The 18,013-nt window shown below is 33.1% G+C and overlaps 1 protein-coding gene across 1 annotated transcript; it reads right to left on the bottom strand.

Annotated features, from left to right (window-relative positions):
* Window positions 1-13,455: 13,455 nt before the first annotated feature.
* On the bottom strand, window positions 13,456-14,282 carry LOC126725913 (60S ribosomal protein L12). Its single transcript, XM_050430929.1, has one exon. The coding sequence runs from the start codon at window positions 14,133-14,135 to the stop codon at window positions 13,635-13,637; it is 501 nt and encodes a 166-aa protein (XP_050286886.1). The 5' UTR covers window positions 14,136-14,282; the 3' UTR covers window positions 13,456-13,634.
* Between the last annotated feature and the right edge of the window lie 3,731 nt (window positions 14,283-18,013).

Raw genomic sequence — 18,013 nt, 5'->3', positions numbered from 1 at the left:
CAATGTAAAACAATTATAAAAAATACAAATAAAAGGACAATTATGATAAATATGGTGTAACTAAGACTTGCTATAGTTTTCTTTTTTTTAAGTGATACACAAATAATAAGACATAATTTATATTCCATAATTGTTTAACACATGCAATGTAAAACAATTATGAAGAACACAAATAAAAGGACAATTATGATAAATATGGTGTAACTAAGACTTGCTATAGTTTTTTTTTTTTTTATATATATACAAAATAAAAATTCTACTCGAGCGTAACTTAAGTATATATGTATGTAAAACTCTCTTCTGAAAACTTGAATCTCAGCCTCTGATTGAATCATACAATTGTTAGTCAATATTTGTTTCTATTGGTAGTCAATATTTTTTGAGAGAGAGAGAGAGTTTCAATTAACCAATGGCGTCTGCTCTTAATAATAGCTCTTTATCATCAGACCAAAACACCAATCAATTTTTGGTATAGGTAGGAATTAAACTCTAGATCTCTTATTCAACTATCAAAAAGACTTTACCAATTGAGCTAACTAGAACTCACTTCTCAAGGTTAGGAACTAAAATATCCCCAACCCATGAAAGATTGGAACTAAAATAGTAAAATGTCCTCAATTTCAATAGTATTGAAGCAACCTATTATATATGTTATCCGAAAAAGAAAAAAAAAAGTTTATCAAATTGATTATTATATTGCTAACAATGTTATCATATTGGTGGGCGACGGTGGTTTGCCAGATGAATTTATCTGGATGTTTGAATCATAAGGTGGTTATCAATGATATTCGCTACAGTCATGTATGAGGTTGCTAATGGTTTTTATCTATAAATTTAATATTAATCACCTATTCCGCAAGAATATTGTCACAGTATAACAGTAACAGTCTAACAGAACTACTAGAATTTCATCATGGGTACAAAGAATGATCCAAAAAACTTTTGCCATTAACATATGAGTAATATATTTAGATTCAAAATTAAAATAATACATAAAAAATAAAATCATTGTCAACAATATATATATATATATATATAATATTTTTTATTTTAATTCGTTTGACTAAATCTGTATTAAAAAAAAAAAATCAACTTTTTTCTAAAAATAAAATCCTGAAAGTCATCTATTATTGATTCTATACTAACAAAATTTATTTTAATTTACAACATCAAAGAGCTCACCAGAAAATCATCTTCCATTTTATGTGTAAAGCTTAGTTTGAAAATATTCATGTCTAAAAATGCTATAAAATAAATAATAAATAAAAAATAAAAACCTCAAACACACAATCAAAATAAGAAACACAAGTACTAGGTGTCACAACTCACAACCTGATGAAGCACTAGTCACATGTTAGAGGAAGCAATATTTGATACAACTCATGACATGAAGATAACAGGTGAGGGTTTGGGCTTAACGGTTTTGTGTATGATTCAAGTTTACATGAATTGAACCATTCAACTAACAAGTCAATTCAAGTTTGACATGCGAAAGCCGTTTGAACTAGCTTGAATTAGTTTAACTGAATGTCAATTTTACCAATTTACCCTTCAAAATTTATGGTTGTAATAAGTGATTTTGTTTGGAATCTAGTTGTATACTTACACATTCTATAAAATATGATAATTGTTAACGGATTATTTGTGTAAAGTAAATGTGTTAACTTGACTACCTAACCTATTTATCAAATGGGTTGTGTTAGGTCATGTTGACCTTAACACGACTTATTTATTAAATGAGTTATTTGAGTCATGTCGTGTCAACTTATTTATATAAAGGTTGTGTTAGAGTCGAGACATCCTAATATGATTAATAATTATGTCAAGTGTTAGTGTTGACTTGCAAAGTCTAATAATCATGAGTTGATACAACATGAACACGACACATTAACATGAATTGCCACCCCTATCACATGGTGTTACCAAGATGACTCTGATATCAATTGTCACAACCTGAGGAAAATGCTAGTTGTATATGTGCTATGCCTATACCCCAAATAACTAGTTAAGTTGCAATCAATGCTCTTTGTAATCACTTATATAGCCCAATTTCAACCAAGTAAGCGTCTGACATAGGACTTAACACATGATTGCACAAAACACACTTATCTTATTAATGTAGTCCACAATCCATATAAACTAGGGTATCACATTGAGACACACTTATATGTCCAATATTCAAACATTTGAAGCTAATGAGAATTAATATTATGTTCTATAAAATGTCGAATATTCTTTCACCTAAAAAATAAATAATATTTCCAAGTTTTAAAATAATAATAATAATAATAATAATAATAATAATAGTGAACAGCAAAAGTGATAATTTCTAAAGGACCAAAACAGTTGAACAAACATAATTTTGTTTCAAGATTCTTAGTTATATATAAACACCCAATGTTTGGCTTCTAAAGACATAATCTCGAACACAATGTCAATTATAAATTATTTCCACATAAAAACACTTACAGAGAGAGAGAGAGAGAGATCATCAGCCAAATTTTATCATGATTAATACAGGCCTTAAACATTATGTTTTTTGGGAGGAAACCTGGAGCTAAAAAGAGAAAGAATGGGAGGGAAATAGAAAAGGAAATGACTTTTCTATCTGTGTGCAGGAAAATTATTAGGTACTCCTGGAGTACTATAAATGCGTACTCCCTCCTATCAGTGGGACCCACCATTCATGTAAAAAAAGGGAGTACGCATTTATAGTAGTACACAATAATTTCCCCTGGGTGCAGAGCCTACATATTTGTTTCAAATTCCACCCAATTTGGATGGAAACAAGTGAAAATCGAATTCTTTTTCAATTATCAATAATGTCCTTAGTTTTTCTAATGACCACACAAATTTCTTTTTTGGTTATATAAGGACATAGGCCAAATTGGCCAATCAAAGTAACATTGTTCGTCTATCAACTGTAACAAGTACCAACCTGTACAGCCTCAGCTTTGTACCTCTCAAAATCTAATCGTCAAGCCATTGACTCTTGCATGAGCAAATTCACCAGCAGTTGGTTTTGGAAATATCAAGTCCACTTTGTCCCTAAGTAGTTTATGTAAATCAAAAGAGAATTGGAGTTTGGGCTTAAAGAGGATAAAACATGTTAATAAAGCAGTGTTAGCAAAATTAGGCTGGGCAGTAACATCAAGACAAGATAAAATTTGGGTTCATTTGTTGAAATCAAAATACTTGAGAGGGAAAAAGTTTTCAAAAGCTAATAAGAGGAATCAATCATCCTGGTTTATGGAAGAAATTTAGAAAAGCAAGGCTCTAGTGATTGAAGTGCTTGTAATGATGTTAAGTACGGAGGTCAATATTTGGGAAGATTGTTGGATCCAATCATTTCCAAACTTTATCCTTACCCTTTCTGTCCCCCAAAAAAAAAGATTTAAAAAAAAAAAATTTTATCCTTATCCCTTTAGGAACAGTCCCAAATGAAACTTGTTGGGTTTTTTCTTATGAATCCAAAATACAATGTATATCCAAAATCACCACTCTATCCTTCTCCTCACCTGAAAAATTCCTTTGGACAAAAAACACAAGCTTGGGAACTTTACTGTCAAGTCTGCTTTCCATTTAGATCAATCCCTTAGATTCCAAGACCTAGGACCTCGAAACAAAATGGAATATATGGAAGCTTCTTTGGAAACTCAAAATAAATGAAAGACTGAAGTATCTACTTTGGGGAATAGCTTGGAACATCCTTCCTACTAAATCTATTTTAAATAATAGATGGCCCAACTATACACAATGTCACTTCATTAATTTTGATAACACGGTCATTTTAATTCTTCCTTGAACGTTAAAAATTTAAAAGTCTTTGTTAACTTTCTTAAACTAATGTCATTTCACATTTTTAACATTTTAAAATAATTTTAGAGATTATTTTATTAATTTATTTAAACCATAAAAATGAAAAAAAAAAAATTAACTTAGTAGACTAAAATGACAATTCTTTGAAGTTATTGGACTAAATTGACAATTTTTAAATTTATTGGACTAAAATAACAATTTTTAAACTTATTGAACTAAAATGAAAATTTGTCAAAATTATAGGGTGTAAAATGTATATTTGCCTAAATTTTATTACTCTTAAATCATAGCCTTTCTCTCTAGGCTATTTTTTGAAAATGGGATGAGCCTTTTACTAGCTCCTCTCTTCTCTCTTAGGTTTTTGCTCCAAATTATAGAGATGGTTCCAAGCCCTTTCACCTTTTTTTCTCGGTAATTAATTGTTTTTAATTATATAAAAAATATATAACATTGTTTGTTTATCTTGTTTTCTCTTTAAGAACCAAATAAAAGAAGTATTCCATTTCTATTATTTTCATGTAACCAAACATTTAATGAGAGACATACCTTCATTCTTCCTTCCCTTCACACGCACACACATAAATCAAAGTTTACTAAAATCATCAACAACGACAAATTGCCTTCATTTGGATGAGACCAATCTCAGGGAGATCATCTTCTTGTTCTCATCATATCACCAAGACCCTTGCTTAAAAGGCATTGCTAGTCATGCTAAATAGCGGTCATTTTCGCATTTATTACACCCCCAACATCCTCCCATCGCATTTAATGCACTTCAACATGTTCCCTCCCCCAACTAAGGCGGATTGAAAATTGAACCACCCAATTGTTCCCTAGACATGGTCAGACCAGAACAACAAGCATCAATTCAATCAAAGTAATCTAGGCTTCCAGGCCCAACCTATGGAGGTGGGGAAGATGTATTCTACAAGTATAAAAGGCACCTTTTAAGAGTATGAGGTATAATCCATTTTCCATCCACAAAAGTACATTTTCATTTACATAAAATCATTAACTGACTTTACCATTAGAGTGTGACCATTAAACCCTTAGGGAAGAAGCCGATCTCATAACAATCTTCTAGTAATTGTGCAGGCAACAACTAAAGATACATCTCAACTTTCGCTGTCTTCCTTATCCAAGGAATCCCTGATACCGCCATGGACTTTTGTTTTCAGTTAAGTTGTGTTGTTCTACTAGAATAGTAAATGAAAAAGATAATTTTCTCTTGTTTATATTTTCTATGATAGATAACTCTTTGGGTCTTTTTAGTGCTTTAGTTTGTTAGAGTGTCTTTGTGCCAACTTTGTAATCTCATATTTTCTTAGTGAAACTTTCTTCTAAACCACACATGTTAACATAGGACTAATTAATGTTGAGCCACATAAGTCTTTTTTTTTTTTTTTCTTTAAATTTTTTTATTTGTGTTTGTAGAAACCCCATATAATTAAGTACACTCACAATGAAGCGATTAAAACTTTCAGCTATTCCAACAAGAATCTAAGATTTACCATATGAAAATTTTCTAATTTCATAGTGTCTTTTTTAATAATTTTTTGAACCCCATAGAGTAAGAGTGAAGTTATGCACATGATACATCATACATGCCCTTTAAGGTGGAGCCATCAGATAGTGGAGACTCTAATGACTTAGAAAAAAAGTATTGCACTGATAGCTGACTGATTGTAGCTACTAAAATATGCCTAATCATCTATAAATACCGCAGTTGGTGATACTTTAATTGAAAAACAAAATCTAATCTAGTGGTCCATGTTTCATTTATTAATTCGAACAAAGGAAATAGACCAAAATAGCTAACTATAGCTCAATCACCACAGATGTATTTTTGTTAAATGATGATGCGATGAAATCGACCAGCATCACCGCCCCACTCTAATTTTATTCTCTTTTCCATCACATTCCCATTAATATGTTTCAAAATTTGCGGAAGTTGCTTTCTTATCTTTAAGTACTTGTACTACATTGTGGTTCAAAGTGCACCACGTGTCCAAACAACATTTGTATGATGAATTCTATATGATAAACTTTTTTGCTTTTGGTTATGTAAGGTTGAGGGTGACCTATCATTGGTCGGTAAGTCTTTTTGTTTTATTTTTTCAATTAATCTATATGATAATAAAGTTATAGATTAGAATATTTGTGAAAGGCTGAAGCAGATTGATGCACCCTGGAATATTACCCTTATAAGAATGACACGTTTTGAGTCTTGACAAGAGGAAAGGGGTTGAGTCGTGAAAGCTTGAGTACGAATCTAGGACTAGGAGAAAGAGCAATAGTGAGCCATATTAGGAAAAGAAAATGTGTCTTACTTCATTTTGGCTTAATTATATATTTGGCTCTTCACCTTTTTCTTATAATTTTGAAATGGTTTCCTAACTTTCAAATGTTTTAGTTTAACTCTTGACCTTTTAAAGACTACTTAAAAAGTCACTAACTTGACTAGTTCTTTTCTTTGAATCATTACAAATGGTATCAACGCCAACCAGGTAATACCCAAGGCCAACCCTAGGCCTAGGCAACTAGGACATGGCCTAAGATTTCCAACTAGAGAAAGGCCTCCAAATATATATGGGGTCAATAAGTGATATATATTATATTAAAAGAGTATCTGATCAGACTAGTTCTTATCATTGAGTTATTACAAATGGTATCATAGCCAAATAGATAATACGCAAGGCCACCCTTAGGCGTAGGCAACTTGGGTCATGGCCTAAAAGCACTAACATCCAGGTATGTAAACCCAAAAAATTTTACATCCTAGCTACAATAAAGTTGCATATATGCAACCTTACTGTTCATGGGATTGTAAAAAAAATAAAAATAAAAATTTAATCTTACACACTCTTTCTTCCTCTGACTTTCAAACTCCTCTCTTCTTTCTTTTCACCTCTCTTTCTCTCACGCTCTCTCCTCCCTTCCTCTCATGGTGAAGATTCTCTCTTCCTCTCAGATGAAGCTCTCTCAAGATTGGCTTTTGGGCTTCGAATCAGCGTGGCAGATCGACGTGGAGGCTTTAGGTGGGTGGGATTCAGATCGTCGTGGGTTGGTGGGTGCTCGTGGGTGATCGTAGCTTGCCGTGGGTGGGTTCAGATCATGAGGGTGGTTGTGGGGCCATTGGTGCTCATGGGTGGTCACGGCTTTGCTCTCCATGGGTCGCTACAAGTCTTGGGTTTTGTGGTTGTGGCAGAAAATGGGTTTGATTTGGGTTTGTGGTTATGGATTTGGCAGTGATGGTTGTTGATGGTGGTGGTGGTGGTGGTGGTGGTGTTGGTTGTGATTGTGATTATGGTGGCGGTGTAGGTTGGTTGTGGGTTGTGGTGGAGGTGGCTAGTTTTGATTGTTGGTGTATGGTACTTGGTTATATTTGTGGTTGTGGGAGAAGAGAAAGATAGAGCAGGACGAAAGAGAGAGAAGAATACTTTTTCTTATTTTATTAAATAGTTTATATTATTTTAATAAGTTCTATGTAAAAATAAAAACTAGTATGTAGGGTGTATTGTAAAGTGAGTTGGTATAATAGATAAAACAGGTTTTTAGATGTTAAAATTGCAACCGATTCTCATTCCCGGATGCTAATGCTCTAAAGTCCCCTACTAGAAAAAGACCTCCAAATGTGGGGGCCAATAACTTGATTTGTACAATTTTTTTCCCTATTAAGAAAGCTCAAAATTTGGTTGATGATAGAAATGCTACAAATTTTATTACATAGGTCTTTCAAATTGTTGTGCCACCAATCATAAGTAATTCAAATATTTATTTATTATCTTGTTGACGTGTCATCAATCACAATCTCTTCCACATCATCTTGTAAGCATTTTGTAGTAATATTTATAGTAAATTTAGCATTTTTCCAAAATAAATTATAGGTTAATAAAAATCCAACCAAATCACCATTAAGTAAATGGAAAATGTTAAGTTGCTACAAAATACTTACAAACTGATGTGGCAAGAATAGATGATGAATTAGTCAGTCTGTAAGGCTTATGTAATAAAATTTATAATGTTTCTAGCATTGCTCAAGTGAACTAGTCATATAAAAAAGTAAGAATAATGGATTTTATATATATATATATATATATATATATATTTATATATATATAATTATAGTACAAAACATTAATTAAATTGATTATTAATAAACTAAATATTATTTAAGTGATATTTAAATACATAAATGTGTATTTAAATTTTTAGACTAAGGCCCCAACTTGTATTAAGCCAGCTCTAGTAATACCATGTGGGCTTGAAGATATTGCCTCACAAAGTGGGATCTAACAAGGATGACAGAAATTTAAGTAAGGGAGATTATAATATCCTAATTGATTGAATACAAATTAAGTATGGGTGTGTGATAAGTCTTACATTAAGCATATACTGGGTTAATCTGAGCTTTATTAAAGATTATAAGAAGGTTTAATAGTAACTAAATTATTTATTTTGAGTATAACATAAATGCAGCTAGCGCTTTTCTTTGGGTTTTTCTTTCCTTTTTTTTTTCTTTTTTTTTTTTTTTTTTTTTTTTTTTTTTTTTGTAAAAATACTAAGTTCTTTGAGTAAATTTGAGCATCCTTCTATGTACATTGATGTTGCTTTATCTTCCACTAAAAATTAATCACTAACCCATTCTTTGTTATTATATCATATAGAAAATATACAAAAGTTCTTCCTGCAGTAGAAGAGGGGCACAAGCCCATTATGCAACGGGGGTGCTAAACTCAACTCCATTTAAAGGCCCAGACCATCAATTGACCACCCTCGTTAACTTATGACATGTGAGAAAAGAACTCGACACAAACACCTGGGTTTGGATTCCTTCAGGCCCTAATGCAGTACCAAGTTTGTTCCCTAAATTGAATTAAAGTACTAACCCTCGACTCTCGAGGGCCTAATGCGAGGACTATATCCACTTTTTGGGATATTCTACATGGCATTTGTACAAGCAAAATATAAAATGTATGTGATGAACTCATGAACATGATGTTACAATAACTAGATTCTCATTATATATACACGAAGTTACAGAACGTATTACAAATCATATTATAAGCCTTACCAAAAGATGAAAAAAAAACAGCACACACTGTTGAACATCTTTGATAACTCTTCCACTCAAAATCATACTATTCCATTGCGGTTGAACTTTTGATTTTCTTTATTATTACTGGATATATCTGCTCACCCTTACCCCAAAAAGAGCTTACTCAATAGACAAACCGAGTCCACTCGAAACCATAGCCGAAGTTCCAAATTTTATCCTCATTCATCGTTGTTATCGTCGTCGTTTTCCTCAGCTCTCTCTTCCACAATTGTCTCCAATGCAGGGGCATTAGAGGGCCTCAATGGGAAATCAAGGAGTGATGGTGCAACTTCAATCCAGGGCTTCATTGTATACCCGAGCTGCTTTGCCATTAGGACTGAAACAAATTTGGATGAATTCATTAATATGTGTAATGGGGATGGTTTCAATTTGATCTCTCTTTCTCCTATGTTTGGATAAAAGTTGGGTTTGAGCTAAAGGTGATGAATAACTCTGTTTATATAGGGCAGGCAGTGGCTCTAAACTTAGAAATAACCAAGAGAATATTACGGATAGGTCAAGCTTAACTGAAGGGCATTAAAAAACTGAAAACTTCCTTCAACAATGGGTACCGAATTTAGTATGTGAAAAGGGATGGTTGGCCAAAGCTTCCTGAAAAATGAATGGAGGAGAAAGAGATTGTCTTCTAGGGCCAAATTGGCTTATTTTGGTGTCCTTTACCAAAAATATTAAAGCCAATATTTTTCACTAAAAAAATCTACTGGAAAGGCAAAGAGAGGAAACCAAATTCTAAATTTCGTTAAATGGTATCTTGGACCTATCCAGACTTAGAACAGAAATTTGGTTAACGAAGTCTCCAGAAAGCTTTCATATATATATATATGAAAGCTTTCTGGAGACTTCGTTAACCAAATTTCTGTTCTAAGTATAGTAAAGTCTCCAAAAGCATCCTAATAGGTTTCAATAAGTCCAATTATTATAACATTTTTCACTGATTTCACAACTATAGATGTCACATTTTATTATTAAGATTTAGGACATTATAAAAATGCTATTAATTGGTAGACTTATGTTAAATTGATGTTGTAACAATCACAACTTATTGTGGAAACAAAAAATTGTATCTAACATTACACAATAGGTTCCCAAAAAAGAAAAAACTAAAATGTACTCTCTCTGACTCTCTCTCTAAATTTTCATTTAATATGTACACTCTCTCTCTAAGTTTTCATTAAACTTTCAAATAAGGGAATGGACTTTCCATTCTCTCCATTAAAACTCCCAAATAAGAGAAGGGAAGAATATTCTAAAATAATTTTTTTCATTCATTTCCATTCCATCCTCCCAAATGAGGGCTTAATGAGTAATTATACACATTCCATGGGTCTTGAATTCATGACTCCTTAAAACATTTACCCTTCATTTGGAAGGAGAAAATGGAATTGAATGGAAAAAAATTAAAAGAATAATTTTATAATATTCTTCCCTTCCCTTGTTTGAGAGTTTTAATGGAGGAAATGAAAAATTTGTTCTTTCATTTGGGAGTTTAAGTGAGAGAAAATGGAATGGATAAGAATGAACACTCATTTCTCTCTATTCCCTTAAAACCTCAAATTTTCATTCCTCTCGAAATTGAAAGGAATAGAAGGAAATTGAGTTAGATTTAATGAATTTTTTACTAAAACTCTCAAAATACCCCTATTTATTCATCTATTTTATTTTAAAATAGGGATTTAATACTAATATTATCATAAAATGAATTAATTTCATTCCTTTTATGTTACTCCCAAATAAGATTACTTACATTCCATTCATTTTTATTATTTTATTTTAAAACATTCAATTAAGGTTATTTAATTCTATTCCATTCCATTCCTTTTTCTTTTTCTTTTTCTTTTTCTTTACTTAAATATATTCTATTCAATTCCATTCATTTATATTCCCTTATAATTATTCCATTCTATTCTCTTATGAACTCCGAAACAAAACCTTAGAGTTAGACTAATCATGACGAATTTGGCAAGTAGCCCACAATGTTTCATTCCCAAAATATAGGAAATAAATAAATTAATTTCTAGTCATTACATCTTGTATAATGCAGATTATAGCATTAGGTTTGTTCATATTACATGAAAATCAAGCTAGACTTAACCGCCCAACTCAATTTTATGTTCAGGCTTCAGGCTTGGCTCTTTGGTTTTTCAATGAACTTGAGCATTCTCGAGCAACATAAAACTTACATATGTTGATGGTTTGCAGACAGACCTATATTATTAATGTTGGATGGTTTCGATATATTCTAAGCATCAACCTTGTTAGAAAATGAAAAGGAAAAGATATTAAACAAGGAAAGGAATCATCAAGATTAAGCCGTCGCTATCTGTCAAATGCAAAGAATGATTGTAATATTAAACAAGGAATGAAATCACACATTAACAACAAATTCAATACAAAAAGGAAGGATATTCAAAACCAAAGGGAAGGATTTTATCATATTTAACTCTTTCCATCAACCATGCCCGCAAAAATTAAAGCCCACTTCCTCTTTAATCTAGAGATGAGCATGTTGGAAGTGATTAGTGTTAATAGGATTATAATAGGCAATAATTAGTGTTAACTGGTTTATATTAACCAGGAAAACCGAACCCTGGCAAAAGGAGCAATCAAAACAATTTTCCATCACAAAAACTGACGCCAGAAAGAAAAAACAGCAATTCAAAATCAGACCCTAGAGATGCAAAAATTCAGATGCTACTTCAAAAGATAAAAACAATGCTATTTCATAACCTCAAAGGGCGGCAGAATCAGCCACGCCTCACAAAGCATAGATTGTTTTTTTTTTTTTTTTTATTTTTTTTTTTTTTTTTTTTTTTTATGTAGATCACAATTCATGATACATAGATTACTAGCTTGAATATGGCCATATATCCATCAAGCCTATGTAAATACATAAACACAATATCCTAGCTCCATTTCCCATGGTATGTCACCGAGATTACTAACCGAAACACAAACTGCTACAGCATCCAAGCATCCCATAGAAAGTGACCCCAGAAAACAAACACCTTAATGGTAGGTATGGTTGAAAAGGGCCAAATATCTATCAAGCCTGGGTACCATATAGGTAAACACAGTATCCTAACTCCATTTCCCATAATTTATGAACTCCAGATTACTAATATAAATACAAACTGCTGCAGCTGTGCAAGCTACACAAATTGAACTTTCTCTAAAACTTCTACATTACTTAACGACTACTTCCATTTATGCCCCATCTAGGACTATGACTCTTACAGTCTTACTACACTTCTCACATATGCTGACCCAACAATGAATATACCAAGTACTATGTAAGCATAAACAAAATATCCTAGTTCCATTTCACATGATTTATCACCCCTAGATTACTGGTGTATTTTAGCGGTGGGCAAGCCGAAAAACTGGGTTCTAGTTTTCTCAAGAACAAGCTACCACTATCATCTGGTTGGGAAAATAAATCCCAAATCACAATTAACCTGCCATCAGTTTCAATCATTCAATAGGAATAATCATCAATCTCACCAACCTTATGGTATTGCACTAACTGTAAAACAATTACACTGCATACATTTTGGTCTGACTCATGTAGAGACTAGGAACATTCACCCTATCTTGCATTGACATTCCCATTCAATCATTCAATAGGAATAATCATCAATCTCACCAACCTTATGGTATTGCACTAACTGTAAAACAATTACACTGCATACATTTTGGTCTGACTCATGTAGAGACTAGGAACATTCACCCTATCTTGCATTGACATTCCCATGAACAAATAAGAAAATTCCAACAAAAAAGAAACATGAAGAACATTTGAGTTGAGTATCACTAAACAGAAAGTTACTTCACATGTATCTATCAGCCAGAGTAATTTTATTATAAGTAACCATAGATTCTAATATATTATAAACCTAGTGACTCAAACTGCAACCAGAAATATCCTAGGAGATGACACTCGGCTTCGAGGCCCTCCTACAACATCACCTTAAGTAGGGCCTTAATAAGATTTTGGAGAGTACAACAGATGTTTATGTGTGGCTGCACTATTATGTAGCAGTTTCAATGTTACAGTAAACAATTTAAGGTTGTTAGATGTTTCAAAACATGGTCCAAATGAAATGAAAAGAAGCAACAAGAAATGCCAACAAAAATTAGAGCCACGATGTTGAAATGAATAGGTTGGATAATATGATAGAAACATGAAATTGACTACAATGTTTCAAGTCCTTCGACCCTGTATCACAATTTGATTTTCCTAAACACTAACAATGAATTTGATTTTCCTAAACACTAACAATGCCATTTCACTAACAATGCCATTTCACTAGCAAAGGCCAAAGACATTCATGAACAAAAAATGCGGCACAATCTTAAGCCATCAAAATTCTAAATGAAAAACTTCTTTCAATTCAAGCAGCAATCAAACACCTTCTTGAGATCCAAAAAGTGACCAAGAAGCTCATATTCAGAAAATAAAATCAAACCAAACAATCATAAAATCAAACTCATAAAAGCAAAATTAACCACAAAAATCATTAAATCAAACTCAAACAGCATAATTCCTCATAAGAAAAAACTAAATAATTATCCATCCAATTCATCTAATTACCTTGAAATATCACAAAATTCCCAAAATATCCGATTTTGTTTTTTTCAAAATTAAAATAGAAGAAGAACCTCTATCTCTCTCTCTCTGTCTCTCTCTCTATCTCTCTCAGTCCAGAGGGACTTCCACGTCACCATCGGAGATCTCCTGCTGCAAATCCTTAGGGTCTTTCCCATCGACCGTGCAGCCCACAGAGACGCACGTGCCGAGAATCTCCTTGACGGTGCCACTGAGGTCTTTGGCCATGGACCTAGGGCGCATAACCTTGGCGATCTCAACGACGTCGTCGAGGGAGATATTCCCGTTGTGCTTGATATTCTTCGTCTTCTTCCGGTCACGCTCCGGCTCCTTCAGAGCCTTGATGACCAGAGCCGCCGCCGATGGCACCACCGACACCTTGGCCTGACGATTCTGCACAGTCAGCTTCACCGTCACGCGCAGGCCCTTCCAGTCCTTCGCAGTCTCCTTCGCTATGTCTTCTCCGATCTTCTTCGGCGAGAGACCTAGCGGACCGATCTTTGGGGCGAGTGAACTCGCGGCACCGACCTCACCTCCGGTGACTCGGACGTACACATCGACGACCTGGGAGGGGTCGAGCTTCGGCGGCATTGTTGATTGGGATTTTGGGTCGGGATGATGAGGCTGCTACTTTGTGAAAGCTAGGGTTTCAGAGAAGCGAAGCGAGAGAGTAAGAGTTAGCAAAAATATAAAAAGGCTAGGGTTTTGCTGAATCTCACTTCAAATGTCTGTTTTCGCCCTTGGATAATCGGGAGGTTTTAGCATTTCGTAGATATGGGATGGTTATTTTGGTATTATAATAAATATGGATGACATTTTTTTTTAAGGAGAAAATAGATATTTATCCCTAATTTATAAATTATATAGTAAAATGCTCATATTTTAAAACTATTTAGTAAAATATCTGTATTATAGAGGGAACTCGACTTTAGTAATATCAAGTTCTATGCATATTTTACCACAGTTTGTTTTGAAAATTTAAGTGAAACTCTCATTGGTCTCTCTCTCACCAACTCTTGAACCCAAGTTGTGGTACTTGTTATAAGTATTCAAGGCATTGAGATACTACAAGAGCTGGTGAAAATTTAAGTGAAACTCGATATTACAAATGTCAAGTTCTACTTAAAAATATATATGGAACTCGATTTTGAGGAAGTCTACAAAACTCAATTTTGTTAAAATCAAGTTTTAAAAAAAATGGACATTTCACTAAATAATTTCAAAATATGGGCATTTTACTACGTAGTTTGAAAATTATGGGCAAATATCCATTTTCCTTGGAATTTTTTTATTATAGTAATTTTTAATTTTTTTTTATTAAAGGTTAGAAAGTTTTTTAATGAAAAAAGTTTTATTGCGTGCTAGCATGCAGCAAAACCTTTTCCTTTTTTAATTAAACAATTTAATATTTGAAATTATATGATACTAGTCACTAATCCGTGCGATGCACGGGATAGTTAAACAAAATTTATACATTTACTTTTATTGGTACAATCATTTGAAAATAATTCTAACTAATACCCAAATGTAAGAGACGCATTGACTTACTATTTAAAGTAGCCTTCTGAAGAATTTACACATATTGTGTAACTGAGCCTTAATTTCTCATCAACAATAAAAATATGGAAATTCAAAACATGGAAAGAAAATAAAAATTACAACAATTAATTTCATTATCTTTCATGCTATACTTTGTAATTGTACGGAATTAAGTCAACTCAATTTAAGTAGTTGTAATAAAATTGGCTTCTACTATTCTCTATTCTATAGAGATATGAACATATTGGATTTCTCAAACAATTACCGGTATTGCAATAAAATGATTTATTATTGAAAATAAGAAACAAAGAAAATCTGTCTATAGCTTAAGAAACACAATATAATAAAATTAAAGAGATAAAATTTTCGGAGGACAAAATATTATAGATAATTTTAAAAATAGATTATACACTTAAAAGGGTTAGTAATTTATAGCACTTACCCCCCACTATTAGTATACAGATACCAAGTGCGGTCGTTGTAACCCATTGAAAGAACATTCCCCAATTGGACCCTATAAAAAAAAATAAAAAAATAAAAAAAAAAAAAAAAAAAAAAACCACCCAATTAACAAAATTGATCCAAAAGGGTCTAAAAAGCACACAAAATCAATTCAAAAAACAAAAATATGAGACAAAGTAATTACTTTCCACTGCCAATGAAATCGTCTTTTGTATTGCTGTTCCAAACTGCAACACTTATCTCTCTAAGGCCTTCAATTAACGAAAATACAAACTTTTCTTGGAATATCGGAGTATTATGACCATCTATACACACACACACAAAACAAAATCAGTATAACTCACTATAACTCTATAGAAGCCTCAAAAATATAAAGAGAAATTAAAGTGGTTGAATTTGATATTTACGTTTGGAGAGGAAGAGTTTGCAGAAACTGTGACTTTATATTTCTTAACTTGAGAAAATGGTAAGGTGGCTAGGGTTTTAAGGGTAAGGTTGCTAGGGTTTTGAGGTGTTATAATGTTTTTATTTTTTATTTTTTAGATTTTTTAAATATTGTGCTGACGTGAAAAATTGTGGTGCTAGCAGAGGCTTCGATTTTATATATATATAGATGAGTTCCTATTTGCTTAGAGCACTTACAATAAGGTTGCTAAAATAACTATTTAGTCATTTTAGCAACTCGTCATTTTAGCAACTCAAACACTAAACACACACATTACAGCAAAGTTGTTAAACTTAATATAATTTGACTCATGGCTGCTATCTCTAGCAGCTCACTGTTTTTTTTTTTTTTTTAAGAAGAAGGCTGGCCAATTTATTTGATTGTTGAAAAATCATATACATAAAACTTATAAATGTCCGGAGGAACAAATTCCAACTAAACTAAAATAGAAAAGGACAATCTTGCTCTCTTAACTAAAGCACGTGCCAAAGCGTTGCCTTGTCGACGTATATGAAAGAAAGAATGGTTCTGAATGGAACTAACTGAAGACATAATGTCTTTAATCAAGTGACTACAGGATGGGTGATGGAAGCACTGATTTTTTTATAGCCGAGATGGATAACTCTGAATTGCCTTCAAAAATTGAACCTTGCAAATCCAGTTCTTGAACAAAGTAGACCGCCCTTCTAGTTGCAAGAGTTTCCAGAGCAACTACTAATGAAGGTAAAGGGGTGATCTCAGATAGAGCTGCCTTAACTTCTCCAAGAGAATTGCAAACCACTACACCAGTACTTGCTGCACCCAAATCCTCAAAAACAGCACCATAAAAGTTTGTTTTCAAAGTGCTCGGATCAGGGGGCTTCCAAATTGTTTTCTTTGGGGTTTATTTCATACTAGGCTTTCCCTACTGCTATTGAAATTCCTAGAGGTGTTGGTCTGCCAGGTCCAAAATTTTTGCCAAAGGAGCTACTACCTCATTTACCCTACATTCATTACGTCTACACCAGATGGACTAGCATATCATAATAAACAGTTTCGTACCCTCTAGCATCTCACTATAGCTGAAAGTTATATGCTAAAAACAATATTTTATTCACACACTCACCATCTCTCACGCATGAAACTTTCTTTCTACCCTATCTCGGTATCTTTATCTCTCAAACGTAAACGCAAAACAAGAGAAGCAATAGATCAGCGATCTTGGCAACAATGCGTTTCGGTTCATCGATTGGCAAGTCCATTTCTTAACTGTTCTTCCGTTTTGAATTCACATATAGTTGCATTCTTGCGTTTGTTTCTTCTTGTTCTTTATGCTTTCACTCCGTGCCTAATCAAATTTATCAAAAGAAAAACAAAAGGAAAAGATTGATGTAGTGCAACACAAAGCTTTTCAATTTCACAACAAAGTAACTAAGAAGTTTATTTGATTTTCTGTTAATTTTGCATTTAATATAAGGTCCAATTGCTTATACACTTATGACAATTAGAAAACATGTATAACTTGCTTATACACTTATGAACAACCTGTGTCTAAGGTTTCAATTAGTTCAATTCATTAGGTCTAATGTCATTGAATAAGGGACCTATTTATCAATGTTAATTTTTGTGGAGGCATGATATATAAATGGATGGATCTAAACCTTTTGTGGAGCCATGATATGTGTTAATTTTTGTTTTGTACTAAAAGGGGATGCTTAGTTTGATATGATCAGGGCTGGCCCAAGGACTAGACAACTTAGTAGGGGTGTGCAAAAAACCGACGAACCGAACAAACCGACCGAACTGTTGCCAAATTTTCGGTTTGGTTTCGGTTCGGTTCGGTTTCGGTTTCATTTTTTAAAAACCGAAATTTTCGGTTTCGGTTTCGGTGTTGGATTTTTTCACACCGAAACCGACCGAACCGACCGAATATATATATATTCATGTAACACTAGTACATAACTGATTGGTGGCTTAGTGGTATGCGCCTTGTTGTTTGGCTAGCTGTTCCCAGGTTCAAGCCTTCGCGTGGGGCGTGTGTGTC

The sequence above is a fragment of the Quercus robur genome, chromosome 1 (assembly GCF_932294415.1).
Source record: "Quercus robur chromosome 1, dhQueRobu3.1, whole genome shotgun sequence".
NCBI lineage: Eukaryota > Viridiplantae > Streptophyta > Magnoliopsida > Fagales > Fagaceae > Quercus > Quercus robur.
Note: the sequence above shows the minus strand (reverse complement) of the source record. Positions and strands in the feature narration are given on the sequence as shown.

Excerpts from the sequence above, each read along its gene's own strand:
- LOC126725913 (XM_050430929.1), bottom strand. The coding sequence starts at position 14,135 with ATGCCGCCGAAGCTCGACCCCTCCCAGGTCGTCGATGTGTACGTCCGA.